The sequence below is a fragment of the Gallus gallus genome, chromosome 7, assembly GCF_016699485.2.
Source record: "Gallus gallus isolate bGalGal1 chromosome 7, bGalGal1.mat.broiler.GRCg7b, whole genome shotgun sequence".
In the NCBI taxonomy this organism is placed as follows: Eukaryota; Metazoa; Chordata; class Aves; order Galliformes; family Phasianidae; genus Gallus; species Gallus gallus.
The window spans coordinates 35,925,420-35,946,009 of record NC_052538.1 but is presented as its reverse complement, the minus strand read 5'-3'; the positions used below and the strand labels follow the sequence as shown (position 1 = coordinate 35,946,009).

General features: G+C 42.1%; 1 protein-coding gene across 3 annotated transcripts in view; it reads left to right on the top strand.

The window, feature by feature from the left end:
• CCDC148 (coiled-coil domain containing 148) overlaps positions 1-19,767 on the top strand; it is a 53,670-nt gene extending 33,903 nt beyond the window's left edge. For all 3 annotated transcript variants that reach the window (XM_046943841.1, XM_015290186.4, XM_040703730.2), the window contains 5 exons: positions 7,988-8,128; positions 12,471-12,589; positions 16,548-16,665; positions 17,629-17,769; positions 19,526-19,767. In XM_046943841.1, the coding sequence (XP_046799797.1) occupies positions 7,988-8,128; positions 12,471-12,589; positions 16,548-16,665; positions 17,629-17,769; positions 19,526-19,672 (666 nt within the window). In that variant the 3' untranslated portion in view covers positions 19,673-19,767. The remainder of the gene's footprint in view (positions 1-7,987; positions 8,129-12,470; positions 12,590-16,547; positions 16,666-17,628; positions 17,770-19,525) is intronic.
• The last annotated feature ends 823 nt before the right edge of the window (positions 19,768-20,590 follow it).

Here is a 20,590-nt window from a genome sequence, read left to right as displayed (position 1 = left end):
TGCTTGATGGCCTGAACTACTCGCTGTTCTCCACCTATAGATTGTATCTGGGTATTTGCAGCTATTCAGAATATTATTTTCTATTGAACTGATTTTAAAATATTTGTAATCCAGTTCTCTCTACCTTCATATAGTACAGTTTATAAAGGACAGTCAGCAGAGGACCTGCAGAAGTGCAAGGGAAGGGCAGTTCAGTATCATGTGCATGGTGCATAGGGTGAGCTTGTTCTTCCTTAGCATAAAGCACAGCATCAGTTTTCCTTCATCTTTTCTCTTTTTGTGCTCTGGGGTTAATCCCTGCTCTAGTACTAGTATCTTTTACAATAGATTTTTATATTTTGGAAAGCAATTTACGTATTCCTTATCCTAGCAGAAACAAAGATAAATTAATTGAAAAAAGAGACTAGTTAAATGGAATTACTGGGAGTATTAAAACTTATGTAAAGGATGGTGAAGATTCTTCTTTTCCTTTCCTGTATAATGAGAAGAAAAGATTTAATTTATTTTTAATAAAATATCAATAAACGTAGAAAGAAGTGTTTAACTCCTTATTCAGCCAAATCACTGATGTGAATGCATTGACAACCAAATGAGATCAACATTGTGCAACTGAATGTTTGTTTGTTTGTTTGTTTGTTTTTTAGATGCTGGATAGCTGTCGGTTGTAATGTTTCGTCTATAATTTGATAATTTTGCAGGAAACATTTTTTAAAATAAGTAGTGTGACATCTGTAATTTATAATTTATTATTATTGATTGATTGATGAAAGCTTAGGGTCTGAGTCCCAAACCAAACACATCTGGCTTGTACAACTGAGAACCTTTCCTGGCATGAGAAGAGATTGAATGCTGGATGCAGCTCATGTTAACCAGAATGATCTCATTAAAATCTATAAAGATTGGCTGTTTTGCACCAGTTCAAGACTATTTGCTTGTCAACTTTATTATTATTATTACTTCTGTGCAGTAGGTACAGTACATTAAACCATCCATAGGCTTTGTCAGTGACTCTTTAATTCAGTAGTTTAATGACTAGAATTTACAGACATTTACATTATATCCAGGAGCTGGACTCCGTGATCCCTGTGGGTCCCTTCCAACTTGGAGTATTCCATGGTTCCATGATTCTGTGACTTAAGAGTTTTCTTTCCCAGAAGGATTGAGTAATGACCATTGTTGTGCCCAGTTCACTTGCTAGAAATGGTAGATACAAAGAAGTTTTCGTAATGTTTTATCTGAGATTTAAGGGTTTAGTAGCTCAAATGTTTTTTTTCTTACCTCCTGGTGCAGGTCACCCCTCTTATGTTATGGTTATGTTACTGTTATGGTAAGTTATGGTGATGTTACTGTGAGGCCAATGTATAAAGGAGAGAGTCTTATAACTTCACCCTTGCTCCACACACACACAGTAGAAGGGGTTCATAAAACAATTTGTAGTAGAAATTGTAGAAATTGTAGAAATGTAGAAAGCAGGCATTCCTAAACTACAAATGAAGAAATAATTGTTCTTTTTTCTAATTAAGAAAAAGTCATTAGCAGAATGTGGATATAAATAAACAGATGGTTATTGGGTTATCTGGATCTTTACATTATACTTCAGAGGGATTGAGGAAATACTAATCTGAGAGAAACAGAAGTTCAGGCTTCAATTTTTGACTGTTCCATGAATTATTTACAGAGTAATTTATAACCACATGTTCTTTCTACTTCCAGTGATTTATTCCTGTTGTTAGTTGCACACAACATGTTTTATGTTTGATAGTTATTAAAGGCAATGCACAGGGACTGCAAGTGATCAGCTCAATGTAAGTATTGAGTTACCAGATGAGCCACAGCAGTGGACACCCTGCTCTATGCCAGTGGGAAGCATATTACTTTTAACTGCCTTTCCAGTTTGCTCAGGCCTTATGATTGTAATTAGAATTCACACTATAAAAGTCAGCATACAGATTTGAAAACACATTTTTGTCACAGGATTGTACTCAAATGCTTTTCTTTCATATCCCTCTTTCTGCCATAAGCATTTTTATAGCTGAAGAAAGCATCTATGGTTCTATTAATTATGAAAAGTTACTTTTATTCACATTCTGTTTTTTAAATTAGATTTTTTCTAGTGGCAGTTATGGACTTTTATGGGACAAAATTAATGCTAGTGCCAGTAGTTTTGATTTTCTTTTATTTCTTGCAGACTCTGCAGAGAGAAGCCTGTGGAGCACAGGCTAGTCAAGGGTACCTGACAAAATCTACTAGTGGTGTGAACTTCCATTGTTAATGTCAGAAGAGAAATTCACTCTGTGATTAGAAAAACAAACTTGCAAATGTATTATTTCTGAGTTATCTCATTACCAAATGCTCTAGTAAAGGATTTTTCATAGGTCTTGTATAAGTCAGTTGCTGTCCTCTGTTCCTGTTTGTCTAGCTAAGTAGTTCAGCTGCTTGAAGGATCTTGGGGCCAAGTTCGTTGTTATCACCCTAGGCAACTTCAATACCTGCCTCTAATGGAAGCCAGTGTTTCTCAATGGGAAAGACTGTATAAGGTGTAACATTAGCTTAGTTAATTTAATGGAAATTCCTAAGGAAAAACTCCCCATAAATGTTTCTGTCATTAAAAGAGATATATCTGTAATATTAAGTGCATGGTAAATACATTATTACTATTCAGACTTCAAGTAGTTTGCAGTGTACTTTACATTATTGCAATACAGAACATTGTAATAATGAACTGAAAATAGATATGTATGCATTCTGTTCAGCACAGCAATTTAATGATTCACTTGGCAAGAGCTCCCCTAATAGTGAGCCATACTTGAAATGCCAGTTGTAATTAAAAACTTTCCAAACTTAATGTTGGCAGTACTTGTACCAAGATGCAAGTTGCTTTGTGAAGCAGACAATAGGGGATCCAATTTTCAGTGTAAGTTTTAATATCAGTTTAACCACTGTTTGTTTTTTTTTAATTATTGAACAAAGCATTTCCTGCTGACACAGTAAGATCTCCCATTAAGGTTTTGCTCTCGTAAGAAAGAAAGAATGCAATCAAGTACACACATCAATTTTTTGTGCATTCTGTGGTCCCAGATTATTGCCTTAGTGCATCATCAGAAATACTGTTCAGGGTTGTTGTTTTCTGGAGGAAAACCCCAATGGATGCAGTGGTTTTTCTTGAAAGGCCTGGAAATTGATTGTCCCACAGTCACTCCTGAACATCAAAATGTTAAAATGTGTGCCACAGAGGTTCCATTTCTCTGCCTGCCCTTTGTGTTGTTGATTTTGCAGCAGGACGCAGAGGCTCTCAGATAGGATTAGGCTCCCACAGAGTTATGTGCTGTACAAATATGTAGTGAAGTGTAGTTTGCACAGTGAATCACAGAACTGTGCAGTGATGGGTTTGGAAAGAACCTTAAAGCCCATCCAGTTCCAGCGCCCCTGACAGGCAGGACACCTCCCCAGCTCAGGCTGCCCAGCGCCCATCCGCAGCCTGGAGCACCTCCAGGGATGGGGCACCACAGCTCTGGGCAGTGCCACGGCCTCACTGCCCTTTGAATAAGGAATTTCTTCCTAGTATCTAACCTGAATCTACCCTTTTTTAGGTTAAAGCCATTACCTCTTGTCCTATCAATGCACTCCTTGATGAAGAGTCCCTCTCTGTCTTTCTTGTAGGCCCTATGAGGTCTCCCTGGAGCATTCTCTTCTGCAGGCTAAACAGCCCCCGCGCCCTCAGCCTGTCCTCACACACACCTGCCCCAGCCCCCTCCCCCCCTCCCCGAGCATCCCCAGGGCCTCCTCTGGACCCACTCCAGCAGGTCTGTGTCATTGTGCTGGGGGTCCTAGAGCACTGCAGGGAAGGCACAGCCTCCTCCCTGACCTGCTCACCACACTTCTTTTGGTGCAGTGCAGGATACAGTTGGCTGCATGAAATACAGATAAAGTTTTCATTTCTACAAGAGGCAGTGTGCCAGATCCTTTTGTGTTGTGACTTAAGGTGGTCTGGAATCACAGAATCATAGAATCGCTAAGGTTGGAAAAGACCCACAGGATCATCCAGTCCAACCATTCACCCATCACCAATGGTTCCCGCTAAACCATGTCCCTCAGCACAACATCCAAACACTCTTTGAACACCACCAGGCTTGGTGACTCCACCACCTCTCTGGGTCTAGCTCCTTATTCTGCAGGCTGTGACAGTGCTAACAGGAATCTGATTTGAAATCTGGCCTGTGCCTTCTTCCTTGGGTGGTACCTCCTGAGAAGTTCCCCTTTACAGGCAGTCTGACCACAGCGTAAGGTGAGACTGTGAGACCAGAAGTAGCAGAAAAATGGTTTTAATGCTCAAATGTAGTTTAAAAATTGAATCATTTTGACATTAGACTCAGTGGTTCAGTGCCTAGTTTTTGGAATCTCTTACATAATAGAGAATTTTAATTTAGCTTACTTTAGTTGAGAACATTTTATCCTAAACGACTTCAGCAGTTCATATGGGGCAGACGTGACATAGTGCCAACACACTGAATCACAATTCATAAATATTTTGCAAACAGTCACTTTCTGCTCTTGCCAGTTTTCCCTTTTTTGTTGCAATAGCAAATGACTTTTTAAAGAATGTGACCCTTTTTTTGCCTTAATGAAAGGCTTTGAGCGGATGAATGTGGGAGTGGGCAGGGATGGTGTAACCTAATTTCATGTGCTGCCTCCTGGAAAGAGTAAATGGGTATTGTGGGGAAGTACAATATGATGAAGCTTTCCTTCCTTCTGTTATTATCTACTTTCTTGTTCTGCAATGCACTCATACACCTGGAAATCCTAACTAGATTAGATGAAAGTGGAAAGCAGATTATACCCACTAAGTAAATGGATGTGTTGAGTAGTGATTTAGGGTAATGTAGATAGCAGTGGGGAAAGCAGTGGAGGTAAGCACTGAATTATTGGTGTGGGGGGTAGTGTATCAGTTTTGGCTGGGAAACCTTGTTGCATGCTTTGTGTTTGGTCAGATGAGTGAAATCCTGTATTTGATGCTTTGTTATGCTCACTTACTTGTATGTAACCTGCTGAAAATCTAGATCACACCCTGACAGTGATCTCTGCCATGAGTCGAAGGGCACTAACAGAAGAGGTATGTGCAGGTAACTAGGGAGAGACTATGGTTTGTCACGAGACTGGTGTGTAACATGCGTGCCATGAACACAATTGCTAACCAAAATGAACAAATAAGGAAGCTTGAGATGTTTTCAGACTGGTTTTAGTATCTTTAGTATCAGATGCAACGCACTGATACATTGCCATAGGCCTCCCTCTAATCAGTTATCTTGGTGACAGGCTCTCTGTTGGGACACTTCTATCTATCTCAGTACATATTTACAAACAGAAGTTTCCCTGAAGTTTCAGTTAACTGCAGCTTTTAGTAAGACCTTTTTAATGGGTTCAGCATGCTAACTAATGGCTGGAATAAAACAAATGAAAGAGATCCTGGTAAGTGGGTAATTAATATCTGGAGAAGATCAGTAAGGCATCAAGAGGGTTCTCAGACTGATAGGAAGCTGAAGCTGCAGCACATCTTGACCCCACTTACGCTGCCATTTATCATTATTCTGGGGAGCTTGAGGCAAATGCGAAGCAGGGTTAAGGAAAATGCAAGCTTAAAAAAGCAATTGTTTGATACATATTTTAACTCTGTTGGCTCATTTACGTTCAGAGCATCTCAAGTAGCGTTGTTATTACAGTTTACATTTCCTGTCAGTTTCCCAGCAGTTTATTTTAGCTCCAGTCTGCAGATACTTCTTGCAGGTTTCATTCTTTTGTTTTGTGGTTAGGTTTGAAAGCTTCATGAACATGTTTTTGTTTCAGTCTGTTCTGCTGTTTGGAACATGAAGTGGCAAAGACTGTGTGTTCTTCCACATTCATGTTCTAACACTCCTGCTTGAGCTCTGCCTGGCTAAAAGGGCTGGGTTTTATGTTTGGCTTTTTTTCTTTTTAGGAGTGAAAGGGTAATTTTACCACTGCCGAAGAAACTGTAGTAAATGTTATTTATTTGTTTGTTTGTTTGTACTTATATTTTTACTTCTATAGCCGAGATGAGAGATTCTACTAAGGGAATGTTTTCAGAATTCTGAGGAGAAAGACCATCTTCAAAGAGTAGCGTCTGAATGCAGCAGAAATGTTTTAACATTTTCTTTCCATAGAGTCCAATTGGAAATTCCAGCTCAATATCCTTTTTAAGAATAGTCGAAATAAAACAGGCAGCTGTCTCTGTGCTGCCTGCCATTATGTTGCCATGCTCTCAAATTCCCATTAGTGTTTGCTGGCACAGCTTGGCCCTCTGCATTTAAAAGACTCTCTCACCTGCACTGTAATTCTTCGCTTTGGGAATGGAGCTGAAGCTGGAGAAGGTCGTATGTACTCTGGAAGAATAACAATGCAATGGAGAGTCAGCCTGAAGATGCCCTGGATCTGCTGGGACGCTGCAGAGGAAAGTAGAACTGTTATCTCAGCACAGAGGGGTGAATAGAGATCTGTCCTGCGGAGATCCGCTCACTGGGGGACACGGACCGCCAGGGGCTCCAGGTGTCCAAACAGAGGCCTTGCACAGGAATGGGAGAGAATTAATGGTGTGCACATGCAAATGCATTAAGGATGGGAAAATGCAAATGAAATGTTTTACTACCAGTACACAAGTACCCACAATAGTATAGAAAGCCAGATGAGAAATGGCTGTAGGCTCATTCTTTTGAGGAACATGGAGGTCCGTTAACACTGCAGAAACCCACTGCCAAAAGAACTGGCAAGCCAGCAGCCGGGAGACAGCGTTAATCCCACTGAAAGCCACGCATAACAGATGAGCGTAGAGCTGCTCGTGACAGCACTGAGGGAAGTCGGGGCTCCTTGCTGGGAGCACCACATTGTAGGGCACGGGAAGCAGTCACTGCCTGTTGACACGGCTCGTTCAGCAGTGCACAGCAGCAGCAGTGCCTCGTGGGTGGGTTTGGTGTGCTGAGAAGGATCCATCCCACCCGGGCAGCCTGCCACAGCATGGGCACCGGGACCACCAGCTGGGCCTGCTGAGCAGGCACGTGGCTCCCAGAGCTGGCTGAGGCCATGCAGGGGCATTGTGTCCCACAGCCCCTGGGCTGGCACCGTGTGCTGCCCTGCTCGCAGGGGGATCTTTGTGCATTTGCTCTTCTCTGGTGCTGAGGCTGCTTTCTTAGCTCCCCAGTTCTCATCCTATTTGCACATTTAGTGCAACATTGCACATCCACTTTACACCCACAGCGTTAATGCCTGTGCCAAATCCTCATTTCCATCTCTTCTGATTTGCTGCTTTTGTGATCATTTTCACTTTCCCCTGCTTGACTCATGGTCAAGTACTGCAAGGAGCAAGTAGGGCACTTCCGTGGAGCTGGGGGGCAATAGTTAATTACAGAGGCTCAGGCGATCGTTTGTCATTTCTCAGGCTACAGCAGCTTAATCCTGACTGTGTCCGTGCTTTAGAGAACGGCTGCAATGCAATCAGCTGCGTTTTGCTTCTGAGGAATAACAGCTCCCCGTTCCCACTCCTGAGCACTGGCAGTGTCTGTCAGGAGCAGGCGGCGTTTCCCCACACCATCACCAGACTGTCCTGAGTGCCGCAGTGCCCACCATGTAGATCCCCTGCGTAAAGGAAATGATGGGATCATTAAGAAACTTAACTGCTATTGAAAGTCCAAGTGCTGGATGGGGATTTAGGATCTGCTGTCACTGAGGTTCTTTTAGCAATTTTACTTAATGTTTTTGTATGTGTTCTTATTGCATAATACACAAATCAGTTGTGAATTGTATATTAATATGCAGAATGACAGTGGTAACTGAATGCTTTCATATTGCTGACAGATCACAAATTTGAGTTTAAAAACGGATCACATGGGTTTCCTTACCGGTGTCAGTTCTGCAGGACCACAACATTGCACAGACTCTCCTGCACAGCTGTTTAAACAGCCTTTTCAACCCTTTCTCTCAGGTCCTGCAGTGGAGAGCACAGCAGGAGGAGGCGGCTGAGCTGGAAGCTGCTGTGGCTGCTAGAAGAAAAGAAAAGGAAGATGAGAAAGAAAGGATACAGAAAGAGCAGGAAATGATTCACAGAGCTCAGGAGAAAGAAAAAGTATGAGAAACTTCTAATTATTTTTGCATTTGTTGATTTACAACTGTCATTAAAAGCTTTATCTGATCTCACTGCTCTACCTAAAAAAAGGTACTCACAAAAACAGTGTTTGTAACTATCTGGATGTCACGGAACCTCAGTGCAGAGGCACCAGAGGGTTTGGGGCTCTTACAGATCTGTGCTTCTCAGTAGTGTGGCAAAGACTATGAAAGCTTCTAGTGCTGCAGTTAAGTATGCTGCAATGCAGCAAATGGGCTTTACAGTATGTTGTCTGCAAGACAGTGCTCTGCACTTTGCAGCACAAGGACCTTAAAAGTGAACCTGGAGCACAATTAACCAGCTCGGGATATCCGAGGTCTACATGACATTATCCTAAGCACTTGCATGGTGACCTCTTGGGAAGTGACTTTGGTGCATAAATCTAAACTTCAGCTTAATAGACATCAGAAATCCACTACAGTGAATATCAAATTGTCACATCTGCATTTCTGTTGACCTTTTTATTTTAAGGACAGGATATAAATTCAGGAGGTTTTAGTAGTAAAATGGTGCCCCTTTTTCTGATTATTTTTTGCATTGAAATCTGGCTTGCTTAGAGTCCAATTTACCTGTGGAATATTTGCGAAGACTGCAAAATTATTTCTGGAGCAAATAGGTAGGAGAATACTATAGGTTATTGGCTGGTCTTTCAGATGCTGATGAGTAAATTAACTCCTTTAATGTAATGGGACTTCTCATGCTAACATGTTTGTGAGAAGAGGCACTAGGAGCTGTGTTGTTATAGCATGGCAGCTAGAAGAAGAGTTAACAAAGGCCTGAACTGTTTCAAGCAGAGTGCTTTCAGGGCATGTGTTGGAGGCTGTAGTGGCATCAGTGTATGCCTCACTGCAGAAAGCTTGGGCAAATAGGAAGGAAAATGAAACCTTCATATACATTATCATGTTTTCTCTGTACACTTTGCCTTCTTGTCTTTATTTACCTGCCTAGTTTCTGTGTGACGTGCCTTAGTGGGAGCAAATGTTTACTGACGGGACTAAAACATGGGCAATTAGACTCTAGAAACTGATGGAAAGTCATTTCAATAGATGTGCCTCTTGCAGTGATAGTCCTTGCAGAAAAAAATGAAGCTATCTACTTTTACAGCAATTTGCTTAAGTTATTACTAAAGCAATTTACTTTACAACACTTACTAAAAGCAGAAAGGAAATGATAGCAGACCAAAATAAATGACTTGCAGGCTGGTGGAGACAAATGCCTTAGCAGAAAAATGGAAATAAAATCCTTCCCCACTTGGATTTTCCCTGTCTATCTACTTTTATAGCACTCAGATATTTTTTCTGTGGTTTGTTTGAAGAGACACGTCTTCATGCCATGACAAACAGGGCAAAGGCAGCAACCCTTGCTAAAGGGCTCCTGGTGGTAGTTGTGCATAACTGCTGAATGTGGTTGTAGTGACGGTTCTGCAAAGGAGCACCTGAATGAAGGTGGTGCCTGGAGAAAAGGAGCTGGAGCTGCTGAAGCCTTGTCTGCAGATGGACTGCTGTCCGCTCAGTAATATTCCTTGTTGTAAGTCCCCAGAGCCAACGTTTGAAAAGCTGCCTAATTTCTAATCAGTCTTATTTGATTTGTGAGTTCACTGTTCTTGATCACGACTTTCCATTTTGCGTGTATCCAGGTTCTTGTCTAGCTGAAGAGGTTTCTGCTTACATTGGTCACCCTATCTTCCTTTCCTGCCATTTATCTTAAAGATTATAAATGCATTCCTGGCAGAGTACAGTCCTCCTGCCAAGCTATCCTAAATCGTATAGTTGGAAAAATTGCAACTAATTGTCCAAAAGTCACTTTAATGAGATGTTTCTCTTTCCTTCATAGCACACAGAATGCTCTCACTTTCCCTAAGAAAAAAAATTCAGAGTAGAAGGGACCTCAAGAGCCCTATAGTTCAACCTTCTGCTGAAACCTGGGTCTGAGGTCTGACCTGGCAACTCATGGCTTTATCCTTGATTTAATTTGTTTTATTTATCCTTATTCTATTTATTTTTAATATTTAAGAGTATAATTTCAGATTCAAATGTAGAGAAAGGAATGTCTGTGTGTGTGGAAAAACAGGCAGAGAAATCTTTCTCTTCAGAGCAGTCCTGGGTCAGCTTCAGTCAATCTGGATTTTCTCTTTACTTTTGATTTGCTTCCTGTAGGCACCATCACTGAACTTTAAAAACATGAATTCTACAAATGCACCCAGGGGAGTTTTTCAAGATGATGTGCCCTGAGTTATAAAGCCACACTGTATATATGTTTTTTTTTTCACATTGACATTTATTTTCTTGTAATTGCTCTTTGTTGATATCTTCCTACCCTTCTAGATCCTGGATTTAAAGTTATGAGGCAAATAGAAAGCAGAAATCATGAGAACTTGTGTGTTTGTTATCCGCACTCGCTTTCCATATCAGAGTTTTCAGGGTGAGATGTGGTGCTATTCTGGCTGGTGTTTGATGGATAACGAGTAAGTGGGCTCAGGTGCAGCGTGTGATGGTGAGCCTTTCTGGTTCCACCATAAAGCACCACCAGCACCACAGTGAGAGGTACAGAGGAAGGGGAGTCTGTGTCTAATGGCAGTTTGCCTCTCTGGCTGCAAGAAACAGTGCTGCTACTTTTCTTTTTGTTAAAGCTTGTTCTGCAGAGTTGTCTTTTCTCATGTGGTGTTTATAGCAGCGGGTGGCTCTGACAGGGAGGGGGAGGCTCTGTGAGCTGTGTTGACCTGACTGCTGGCAGTGTTTATTTCATGAGTAAATATTTCAGTTGTATGTATAGTTGTATATATTTTCCACCTTTCCTGTGCCTATGGATAATGTCTGTGTGGAACAGTTCTCTGCCTATGTGCAGATGGGATAGCAGCTGTTTGAGGTCAGCAGTTGTATGTTTCATGTGAGTAAATTACATCCTAGGCTGTAAGGAAGGGCTGCAGAGACTGTTTGTGGCTGCTTCTGTGTGCTGGGACAGCAAAAGCAGTACGTGGGATATCAGTGATCAGCATAACTGGATGGGCAGCTGTGTCAAATGCTTCCACACCTACATCTGCGAATGGGTTACATGGCAGTAGGTACAAATGCTGTGTTTCTTCAGTTAGGCTGCAGATCAGACTTTTTCCTGTTTATTCAAATACTGAATTTCATAAATATCCATTGGCCCATAGAGGTTATGAAAAATCCTTCAGTGTGGGATGCAGAGTAATTCCGAGAGAGCTTTATTTTATAAGTATTCCAAACAGGATTGGATAACCATTCTTATTAGAATGCTTTTCTAACAGTCCTTATTTTCACGTTCTTTGTGTATAAAGAATGCCCTAAGAAGATAATTGACTTGTAAGTCAGCAGTGCTGAAATAGAAGTACTGCTTGGAAGACCTGTTTTATTTTGAACAACAGCTACAGATTTTGCTTCACGAGATAAATTGCATAAGGCAAAAGAACTTTGACTGCTGCTCCAGATAACATCTCCAGGAGAGGCCTAAATTCAGTATGATCAGTTGATGACACAGATGATTGCAGCAATTGCCGGGAAATCCACTGCTTCTAACAGGCCTGGGACTTTCTCAGTCAGCACTGGGGCAGGGTGATGCACCTTGCCGTGTTCTGGCTGTTTTTTGTTTCCTGCTGATTTGAAGTACATCAGGGTATGTCATTATCTCTGTGTCCCAGCTTGTCTTTTTCTTCTGGTACCTGATTGGGATGAAAAAGTAGAAATGAAGGAGTGGTCAACAAAGAGAAACTGAAGTGTTAACACTGGTAGATCTGTCGTGTCACCCCAGCTCTTCTTGGCTTGGGCACAATGCTCAGTGTAATGCAGAAAAGAAAATACACAGCATATCTTGGAGAGGGTATAGAATATGGCTTGTATTACTACATGTTAGTACTACTGTGTGTTACTAACAGATGAAAGCAGGCCAGGCTGTGCTTCATGTGTGTTAGTTACAGGTAGAAGCAGGCCATGCCAGCTGTGCTTCGTGCCGACAGGAGCCATGGGTCAGGAAGCACAGAGGGTCTTAGGCAGCAGTGTTGGGGTTTCCATACAAGAGCTAACTGGAGTGCCATGGTGCCAGCATGCATAATTGTTACTTCCCATGGCCAAATTAAGGAGCTATGAGTGTATCCTGTCACCTTATGTAGGTTTAACTTTCTTATATTATGAATGTAATCAAAGGACGCCTAGCATACACAGTACATCTTTCAGCTGCTGAACCTGGACTCATACACAGGTTCCTATCTACAGATGTCTGAACTCTTCTTGAAAGTTAGGCTTATGGATGGTTGTTGGTTTGTTCACTGTGTTTGTTCAATTTCTAGGTTAAAAAATACTTGGCTGAGAAACAGCTTAAGTGGCAAGAACAGGAGGAAAAAGAGCTACAGCATTTGAAGGAACTAAGGAAATTAATGGCTAAACAAGCAGTGAAAGACAGAGAACGGTAAAATATATTACATGTGAATATACTATCAGTAAGAACTTTTTACAGTAGAATTTGTTTTGTTCTCCTTACCTTTTAAATTAAAACAAAATTAAATAAGTGTTTTTTTTCTTCCTGCTTGATCCTTTCCCCACTTGATATGTGAAGGTTGCATTGTGGCTGTATCCTGAGACCAATTTATTTCTTAGTTTAAATTGATTCAAATCAATCACAGCGTTAGAGCCATGTAAGCAATGAACAGCACACACATTAAGGCCAGCTCCCTTCATGCTCTTATTGTGGACGGTAGCTGAACCTTCTGTGCTGCTTTTCAAGTTGATCTGTAGTCAGGTTTGTTTTTGTCGGAAGGCAGCGAGGGGAGCACGTCGAGCATCTGCAGCCTTAAAGACACTTATCGTTCCTTCAGGAAACCTTAAACTGTGCCCCTAAATTTTGAGACAATCAAATACTTTCTCAGTGTTGAGTATTCGGACCTGGTTCTAGTAAAAGCTGTTGCTCTAGTTTGCATTAAGACTTCTCAGTTATTGATACAGTAAATGGTATTGCACCGGATCAAGTATTTCCACAGAACTGTTTGGTTTCTTCCTCTCATGCAAACTGCATTTGGGATTTTAACCAATGCCAGTGAGAAAATCTTGATGATGATTTTTGTATGTGTTAGAACCAGAATGCTTCTAAGGGTGAAATTAAAATACAAACGATGTACGTTGCAGTGCATTCATGGTAGCTGCTGTTTGCTTGTTTGATGAATGGGCTGAACCTGTTTCCGTTTCAACCTGTGCCAAGTCTTCTCTGCATGATGTGGTCTCTAATGACCTGCTGAAGGAAGAAGGACCATTGGAAAAACCATCGTATGCAGTCTGGTTACAACTGCTCTCAAATCAAAAGTTTGCCTTTTTTACATGAAATGAGTCGCCAGGCTGAACAGACTAGAAATGGGATTAAAACAGGGATAAAGTTCAATTGGCTTTTAAAGACTGAAAGTTATCGTAGTCATTCGCTGTGAAACACTGCTTCCATCTGAGTTTGTTACGGTGCCTTGCTGACAGCTGAGTTTACGTAGCTGTCCTTATGCTGGAGTACACCCATACCTTTCCTCAAACATACCTTGCAGTGGTTTCAGCTACGAGCAGAGGAAATACAGACAGGCTTGAATTACTGAGTTTTCAGCAGATCTGAATAGGAGAAAATGACTTTTCTTTAAACCTGTGTACTGCAGTGTGCCAGGCAGTTGGGGAGCATTCTTTTCTTATGGTAATAAACACTGCAGGATAAAATATAAGGAAATGGCACAGTTCATTGAGGAATGCAGGAAGGAAACAATCATACCTTCAGGCTATTATGAATCAAACGTCAGTCAGTGCTTAGCATTATGTTTCCCTGAATTGGCATACTGTACAAAATAAAACAGTTTGAAGAAAAATGCTTGCTCTTTGTGGAGATTAATAATTCTCTGTGCTTTTCATCTTCAAAGCCTTCACAAATATTAATCAAAGAAGGGCAGAGAGGTGTTTCTGTTACTAGGAGCTGTAGTGCTACTAGCACGGCGGCATCAGACACGTGTTGTACTGAAGGCAGGCGTGCTGGTGTAATGATTTCACTGTGAAGAATTGCAGTCCTATAGAAACGAATTGTATCCTTCCATGCTTAGCCTGTTCCAGAGCACAACATGTTTTTAAGTCGCTGCAGAGCTGATTGTAAAAGATGGATGGATCAGAGTAGCACAGCAGTTCTGATCTGATATGTCCTCAGGCTTTTCTGGGAAGGGAGAAGGCTCGGTGTGTGTGCGCTAGCTGACTGTTCCCAGTAGGAGATACGGCCTGGGCAAACACGGAGCGTTTCTAACGGATGCAGTCGGATACCAGAAAATGTTCTGCCCTTATCCTGAATTGTTTCTATATTTAATTTTAAATTAAGCAATCGGGCTTATAAAATAATGATTAAATATGTAAATATACCCCAGACTTGCTGCTGTGTTCAGGTCTCGCCAAGTAAGCATGAGATGCTAGATAACCAGGGCTGTGACCACATTGAGGGAGTAAAGGCCCCTGAAACAAGATGCTGGGGACACTGCAGGTCTGCATGTGGCCCACTGAAAGCAGAGATTTAAACATGAATGAGGTGCTTATTGAACTGACACAGGGAATATGGTATGTTCTGATACAGAGCAAAAATGCTAACTGAATTATAAACCCTCCCCCCACCCCAATTCCAACTATATCTGTCCTAATAAGCTGTAGTCCATTTTTTCCTGCAGAATATTGATGAGGTGGTGTGTTACAGTGGAGTTTTAATGAAATTCTGCTTATCAAAAGTTACATAAGTGTGTGCCCACAATACTTCAGAAGGTGCTTTTACTGAACCCGATCAGCTAAGCTTGTTTTTCAGCTGGTGATTTATCTAAATTGGTACTTACAGGGGTACTTAGAGTCAAACTTGAATATTAAGATATGTTAATTTTTAGTTTTCTATAAAATCAATTTAACTTAATTTTGCAGAGCAGCAGTGCACTGGGTCCCTTCGCTGCCCTACTCTGCCTGTTGGTTGCTGTGGTATTCATTTGCAATCACTGACACATTCACACTGGGTAAAATGTTTCCATTTGGTTTTATCGAAGCTCTGCACTCCGATGTGTGTGAGAATTCCTACAGCAGTGTGTGAGCTTAGGCCTGGAGGAGTGCCCTCAGCTTTAGAAGTTCCCAAGCTGCTGAATTTTGTATTTGATAACACCGGAATATTTTAGAACTCCTATCATAGCAGTCGGCTCAAGCAGAGTGAAAGATTCCTGATAGAATATTATTCTGTCATTTTCTAGGGAAAAAATATATATGTATATTTCTGCTTTTTATTAAGTATTTTTCATATGAAAAATGGACTAAATTTTCTCCCAGGAAAAGAACGACCTGTAAAGATTTCCATTGTGAGCAGTTCTGTGATCCTATAAAGCATTTGGATGTGGTGCTCAGGGACATGGTTTAGTGGAGAGCTGTTAGTTAGGGTAGTGTGGATAGGTTGTGGTTGGACTTGATGGGTCTTGAAGGTCTTTTCCAACCTGAGCAATTCTGTGATTCTATTCTATCCCACACAGTGATGCGGAAAGCCTCTCCAGGGCATCCTTGGGCTGCTTTGTACCGCTCTCTTAAGACCAACTTATTTGTCCTAGTAGTTGTTATTGGACTGTGGCTGCAGTGCTCTTTTGGAGCTACCAACACAACTACGCATTCAGTTCCAATATGAGCAGTCCACAGCATGTGTGCTCCTTGGAGCTTATGAAATGTTGAGAACGGTGACATCCATTCTGCTGTAGTTGAAGCAGCCCTTTCTTCTGTGCTTCCCTGAAGGCAGGCCATGGCAACAGCAACTTCTGTGAAAGGGCTGACAGTGGTACACCACAGAACCACCTGCAGCTTTGCGAGGAACAGGCTCTGGCAGTGGGCTGAGAAGTGGAAGGAAGCGTGGTGTTGTGGTGGCAGTGGTATTTCAAAGGATACAATCACCTGTTGCAAAAAGTTGACCACTGAGGGTAGTGCAGTAGGTGAAGTTTCAGGATTATTTGTGCTGAGCTCTGTTTGTTCCTTTCAGATAAAGTTTTTAATTCGCGAGGTTTCTTGCTTCTTGGAAGGGATTTGTTTCTTTAAATGGAAAGGGTTATAGGGAACAGTTGTGCTGCCATACACAGATGTCAGAGAACATTTCTTCTTGGCAAAGAAAATGGAAAAAAGTGAGTTATGGTGCTATAAAGCTTAAAGCTTGCTAGAGAAGAGCTGGGGTTGTAGAAATGAAGTCTGAAAGGTTAACCAACTTATAGAAGATATATAAAGGGAATGGCATTCTTTGCGTTTGTCAGGAATTTTGATGGTGGACATAAGAGAGCATCAGGCCAGTTTTCAATTGCAAAGTAACAACTTTGAAGTGGAACCTGACCGGTTTTCCTGTCTGTATGTGTGCTGTTCTACAGGGTAAAGTTCAGACAAGCTCTGCTAGAAAGGCGGATCCTGGAGAAAAAGGAAGAGGCCCTTCGAGAAGCACATGCAGCAGAGGAGAAAGAGAAATGCCTGGAAGCACTCCGACAAAAGGTGTTTCTACTTCTTATGCATTTTCATATGCATTAAAGACAGAAACACATCCTGATGTATTACAGGGAAGTTAAAACAAAACGTTACGCCACAAGCAAATCAATGAAGAAGCCAAAATGCACTTTAGGTGCTGGCACTTCTGTCATACCACCCCTGAGGTCTCCTTTGCACCCAGGGCCACGCGCTGCCTGTATGGCACGGAGCAGCAGTGCATCTCCTCAGGAGGGGCTGTCCTCTGGTCGCCTGGAGCTCAACATAAGCTTATTTCCCCGCAGCATTTGTGAGGTAGCAACATGAGCTCTCTCTTTATAGAGATGCCATTCAGCTTTCATGTTTATTTCAATTTGTAAGGGCTGGCACTGGCATTCACAGTGTGCAGGTTGCTCTGCATGCAGCCTGCCCATGTAGCAGGCAGTTCTCCACGCTGCGGCAGCCCTGCACTTACCAGGCATGCACACTGCTATATGAAGTCTAGGCAATTAAATTGTCTCCATCAGGAAGCTGGAAAAAAATCTCTGAGTTTCATTGCATCAAAGTGGTTTTCATGTTCAGTCTGAGACAGTTTTCCTGCATTTACACCTTGCATCTTCCCCTCTGTTCTGTGTTACAGCACTTGTTGGTTGCTGGCAGGGCCTGGCTGGGGGCTGTGCTGCTGGGATCATCCAGAGAGCCTTGAGCTGTGCTGGGGAAGGGCCTGTAGAGGGACAGCGTGTGTGCTCAGGGCTCTGGGTGCACTCAGAGGGTGCCCGGAGCTGTGCTGCCTGTGGGACCTAGTCCTGTGCCCCTGGGGGGACGCACAGGCTCTGGGCTCAACTTCGTGGCTTTGCAGCATTTATATATGGAGGCAGATTGGTTTAAGGTTTTAAACCATGTCAGTGATCATGTTTTCAAGGGACATGTGTTTCTGATACCACTACAGGCCTACACAGAATGTAATTGATGTTTTCATATCATGTACTTTAGGTTTCTGTTGTAGCAAAACCAGACCCAGCGAGAGTGGTGGCTGACACTGCAGCGTCTAAAGCTCGGATGGGCGTTGGGACCACAGAAGAGTTTGTTCTTCAAAAGCCACTGTTTCAATTGCAAACATATAGTGAAGAGCAGGTAATAGTCTGTCATTGTACTGCGTGATTTATTGTATGCAACCATACTGTGAGAGCAATACATGATAATGATTGCGTATCTAAAATAGTACTGTTAATGGCAGAACACAGAATATGATGTATGTAAAACTGAAAACCGTAGGAGCAATGGGTGGAGCCAGCTCTGTGCCCAGGAGTCCGCAGTGCTGCAGCACACAGCAGCGTGCACACAGACTCAGTGCCCCGGGGGCTGCGGTGCTGTCCCTGAGCCACATCTCCCACCAGTGGGGAGGATGTGGGAGCAGGTGGCTGCTGGGTGCCGACTGCTTGCTGAATGCTTTGCTATTGCTCTGTTTCAAAACACCCCTTTCACGCTTTTTCATGCTCACTTTAAAAAGTGCCTCCTATCCACCTGCTCCTGCTGGTGTTGTGCTAAGTATCTGAAGTGAAGTAGAGGCTGCCCTTACTGCGTGGAAAAGCAGTGCCACAGATAACTTCATGGTCCACTATTCTTTGCATTTTGGGATCTTATTACTCATCTCTTCATAAACTGAAAATTAGAGTCGTGACTACCTGCTTGCTGTTGCCGAACTGAAAATCAGATGGGATGTTGTATGTGAGGGCTAAAGGAGAAACCAGTCAGGTGTAAGCAGTGAAGTGGTTTTCAGGTTGCCCTCTCTGCTGAGGACAGTGCTAGCTCTGTTTCAACTGAAGTTAAGCAACAAAGGGAGGGATTTTCTGTTTCCTTTACTACTCTCCATCTGTCAGTGTATGCATTTGGAACTGAGAAGCTTTAAAATGTCTTAAAAAAGGAAGTGCTGGACAAGCATGGTAATAGACATCATTACATTTCAGCTTATTCAATGCTACAATAAAGCTTTTATGCCATGGAACTACGTGATAGCATTTTTCTTTCTGTCAGTATCATTTCCAAATTCCAGAATGGGAATGATTTCAAATGCAAGGGTTTTTGTTTGGCTAAGAAAATTTACCCAAATCCAATGGATGTTGTGAGGTTTGGAAAAGTCTGTCTTGAGCACGCTCTGAGGAGGTGCATGTGAGGTTGATATGTGAGTTCTCAGAACGCTCTGCCCACTTTGGCTGGTCATGGGCACTGCTTCCTGCTCCTGCCAACACCCAGTGAGTGGCCAAGGGAGCTGAAAAGGACTTAAGGATTTTGTCATATAACCTCATGGCAAATTTTAGTGTTAATTTCCCCGGGCCTTAGTTATTGTTATGGATATGGAAGTGGTACTGCCATGGAGACACTAAGCAATGCAATGAAAAAAATCGTCAATGCATTTGAAGTGCTCAGATCCCATAGAAAACAAAACAAAACAAAAAACCAACAGGAAGAATTAAAAGTTGTGTCCTGAAAGCAGGGTTGTGCTGACAGAGAACATCAGAGAAGTCAGAATCCCTTTCCTGGGCAGGCTGAGTTCAAGTTGCTCAGCTTCTCCTCTGCCCTTTGGATTTTGCTGAGGACTGAAAACCAGAGCTCTTTGTTAACACAGATTGTGATCATTAGTGTTTAAAAAGGATGATACCAAAATATGTGTAGTGAGTTATTCACCACTGAACTTCTTCACTTCCAAAGGCTCCATGTTGTGACCATAACATTTTTAATCACCTTCTGATCCCTTTTGTTTCAAACATATATAACATAATGTATGTATCTGTACATACATTCACAAATAGCCTTTAGGTATATCTTTACTCGCAGTGTAAGTGAGGAAAGTGTGGTTTTGTTTCATCATTGCTGTGGTTTATTTTGACAGATCATTTCTGACCCCAGGCTCCGTGTCGAGTTAGCTCTTCGAGAAGCTGGACTTCATAAAACACTTTATGCAAAAGAGATTTTACCCAAAATTCCTCCACTGAAGCTTCCAAGAAGAGATACGGAATCTACAGTGTTTAAAATGTAGACCGCTTTGTGTATCAAGAGCAGAGAAGCCTCAGGGGTGCAGTCTGGGCCATAACAGTGAACCTTCAATAAATTTCCCATCGCTTTGTCATGGAACTGCTCGGTTGTCACCATGTGCAATCACTTACGAAAAGGATGTGCCTATCCTGTACAGTGTTTGGTTCAACATCTGACACCTGCCTGGGTGAAGGCTTTGGGGAGGCGTGGGGGTGTGGGCTGCTCTAGAACTCCCCGTGCTGCAGGATTCCCCATGTTTCTTCCCAGCAGAAGCTCAGCCACTGACAGGAAAGACCTCTGCGAACGTTGCTGGTCGATTTGATGCATAGCACGGGTCGGAATTCTGGTTTTCAATTGGTAACAGAGACCCCAAAGGCTTCACAGTGATGTAGATTATATCATGGTACACAAATACATGCCATGTAACTTTCATTCCAGGTTGCCTGAGAATTTGATTCTTTTAATTATAAGATCTTTCTGTTACTCCTTGATGACTACAAGAAGGAACTTAGCCTTTGTCTACGTTTAGAAACTGATTTGCTGCGTCGTATTTATTGGAAACCAGTCATGCAAACAGTTCGTATTGACAGTGTTTCAGAATGAATTATACATTATAAACACCATTTCAGATCTGGGATCTTTACTTTGGAGCAGACACCACTGCATATGATTCTCTTAAATGAAAGGTAAACTGATGTCATTTCATTTTGTAACTGATTGCATTTTCAAGCCTCACATAAGATGGTTGTAAAATATATTCTGTGTGTAGACAAGTCACAGCGAGGAGCTTAACCCGGAATTCATAAGGGCAGTAAATGTCAGAAAGATCTGCACGTCCATGTTTGTGTATCTAGGTAACTGTAGGAACTTAATTAGCGTAACGTTGTGGTGCCTTACAGGTGTTAATGGGACACACATCTTC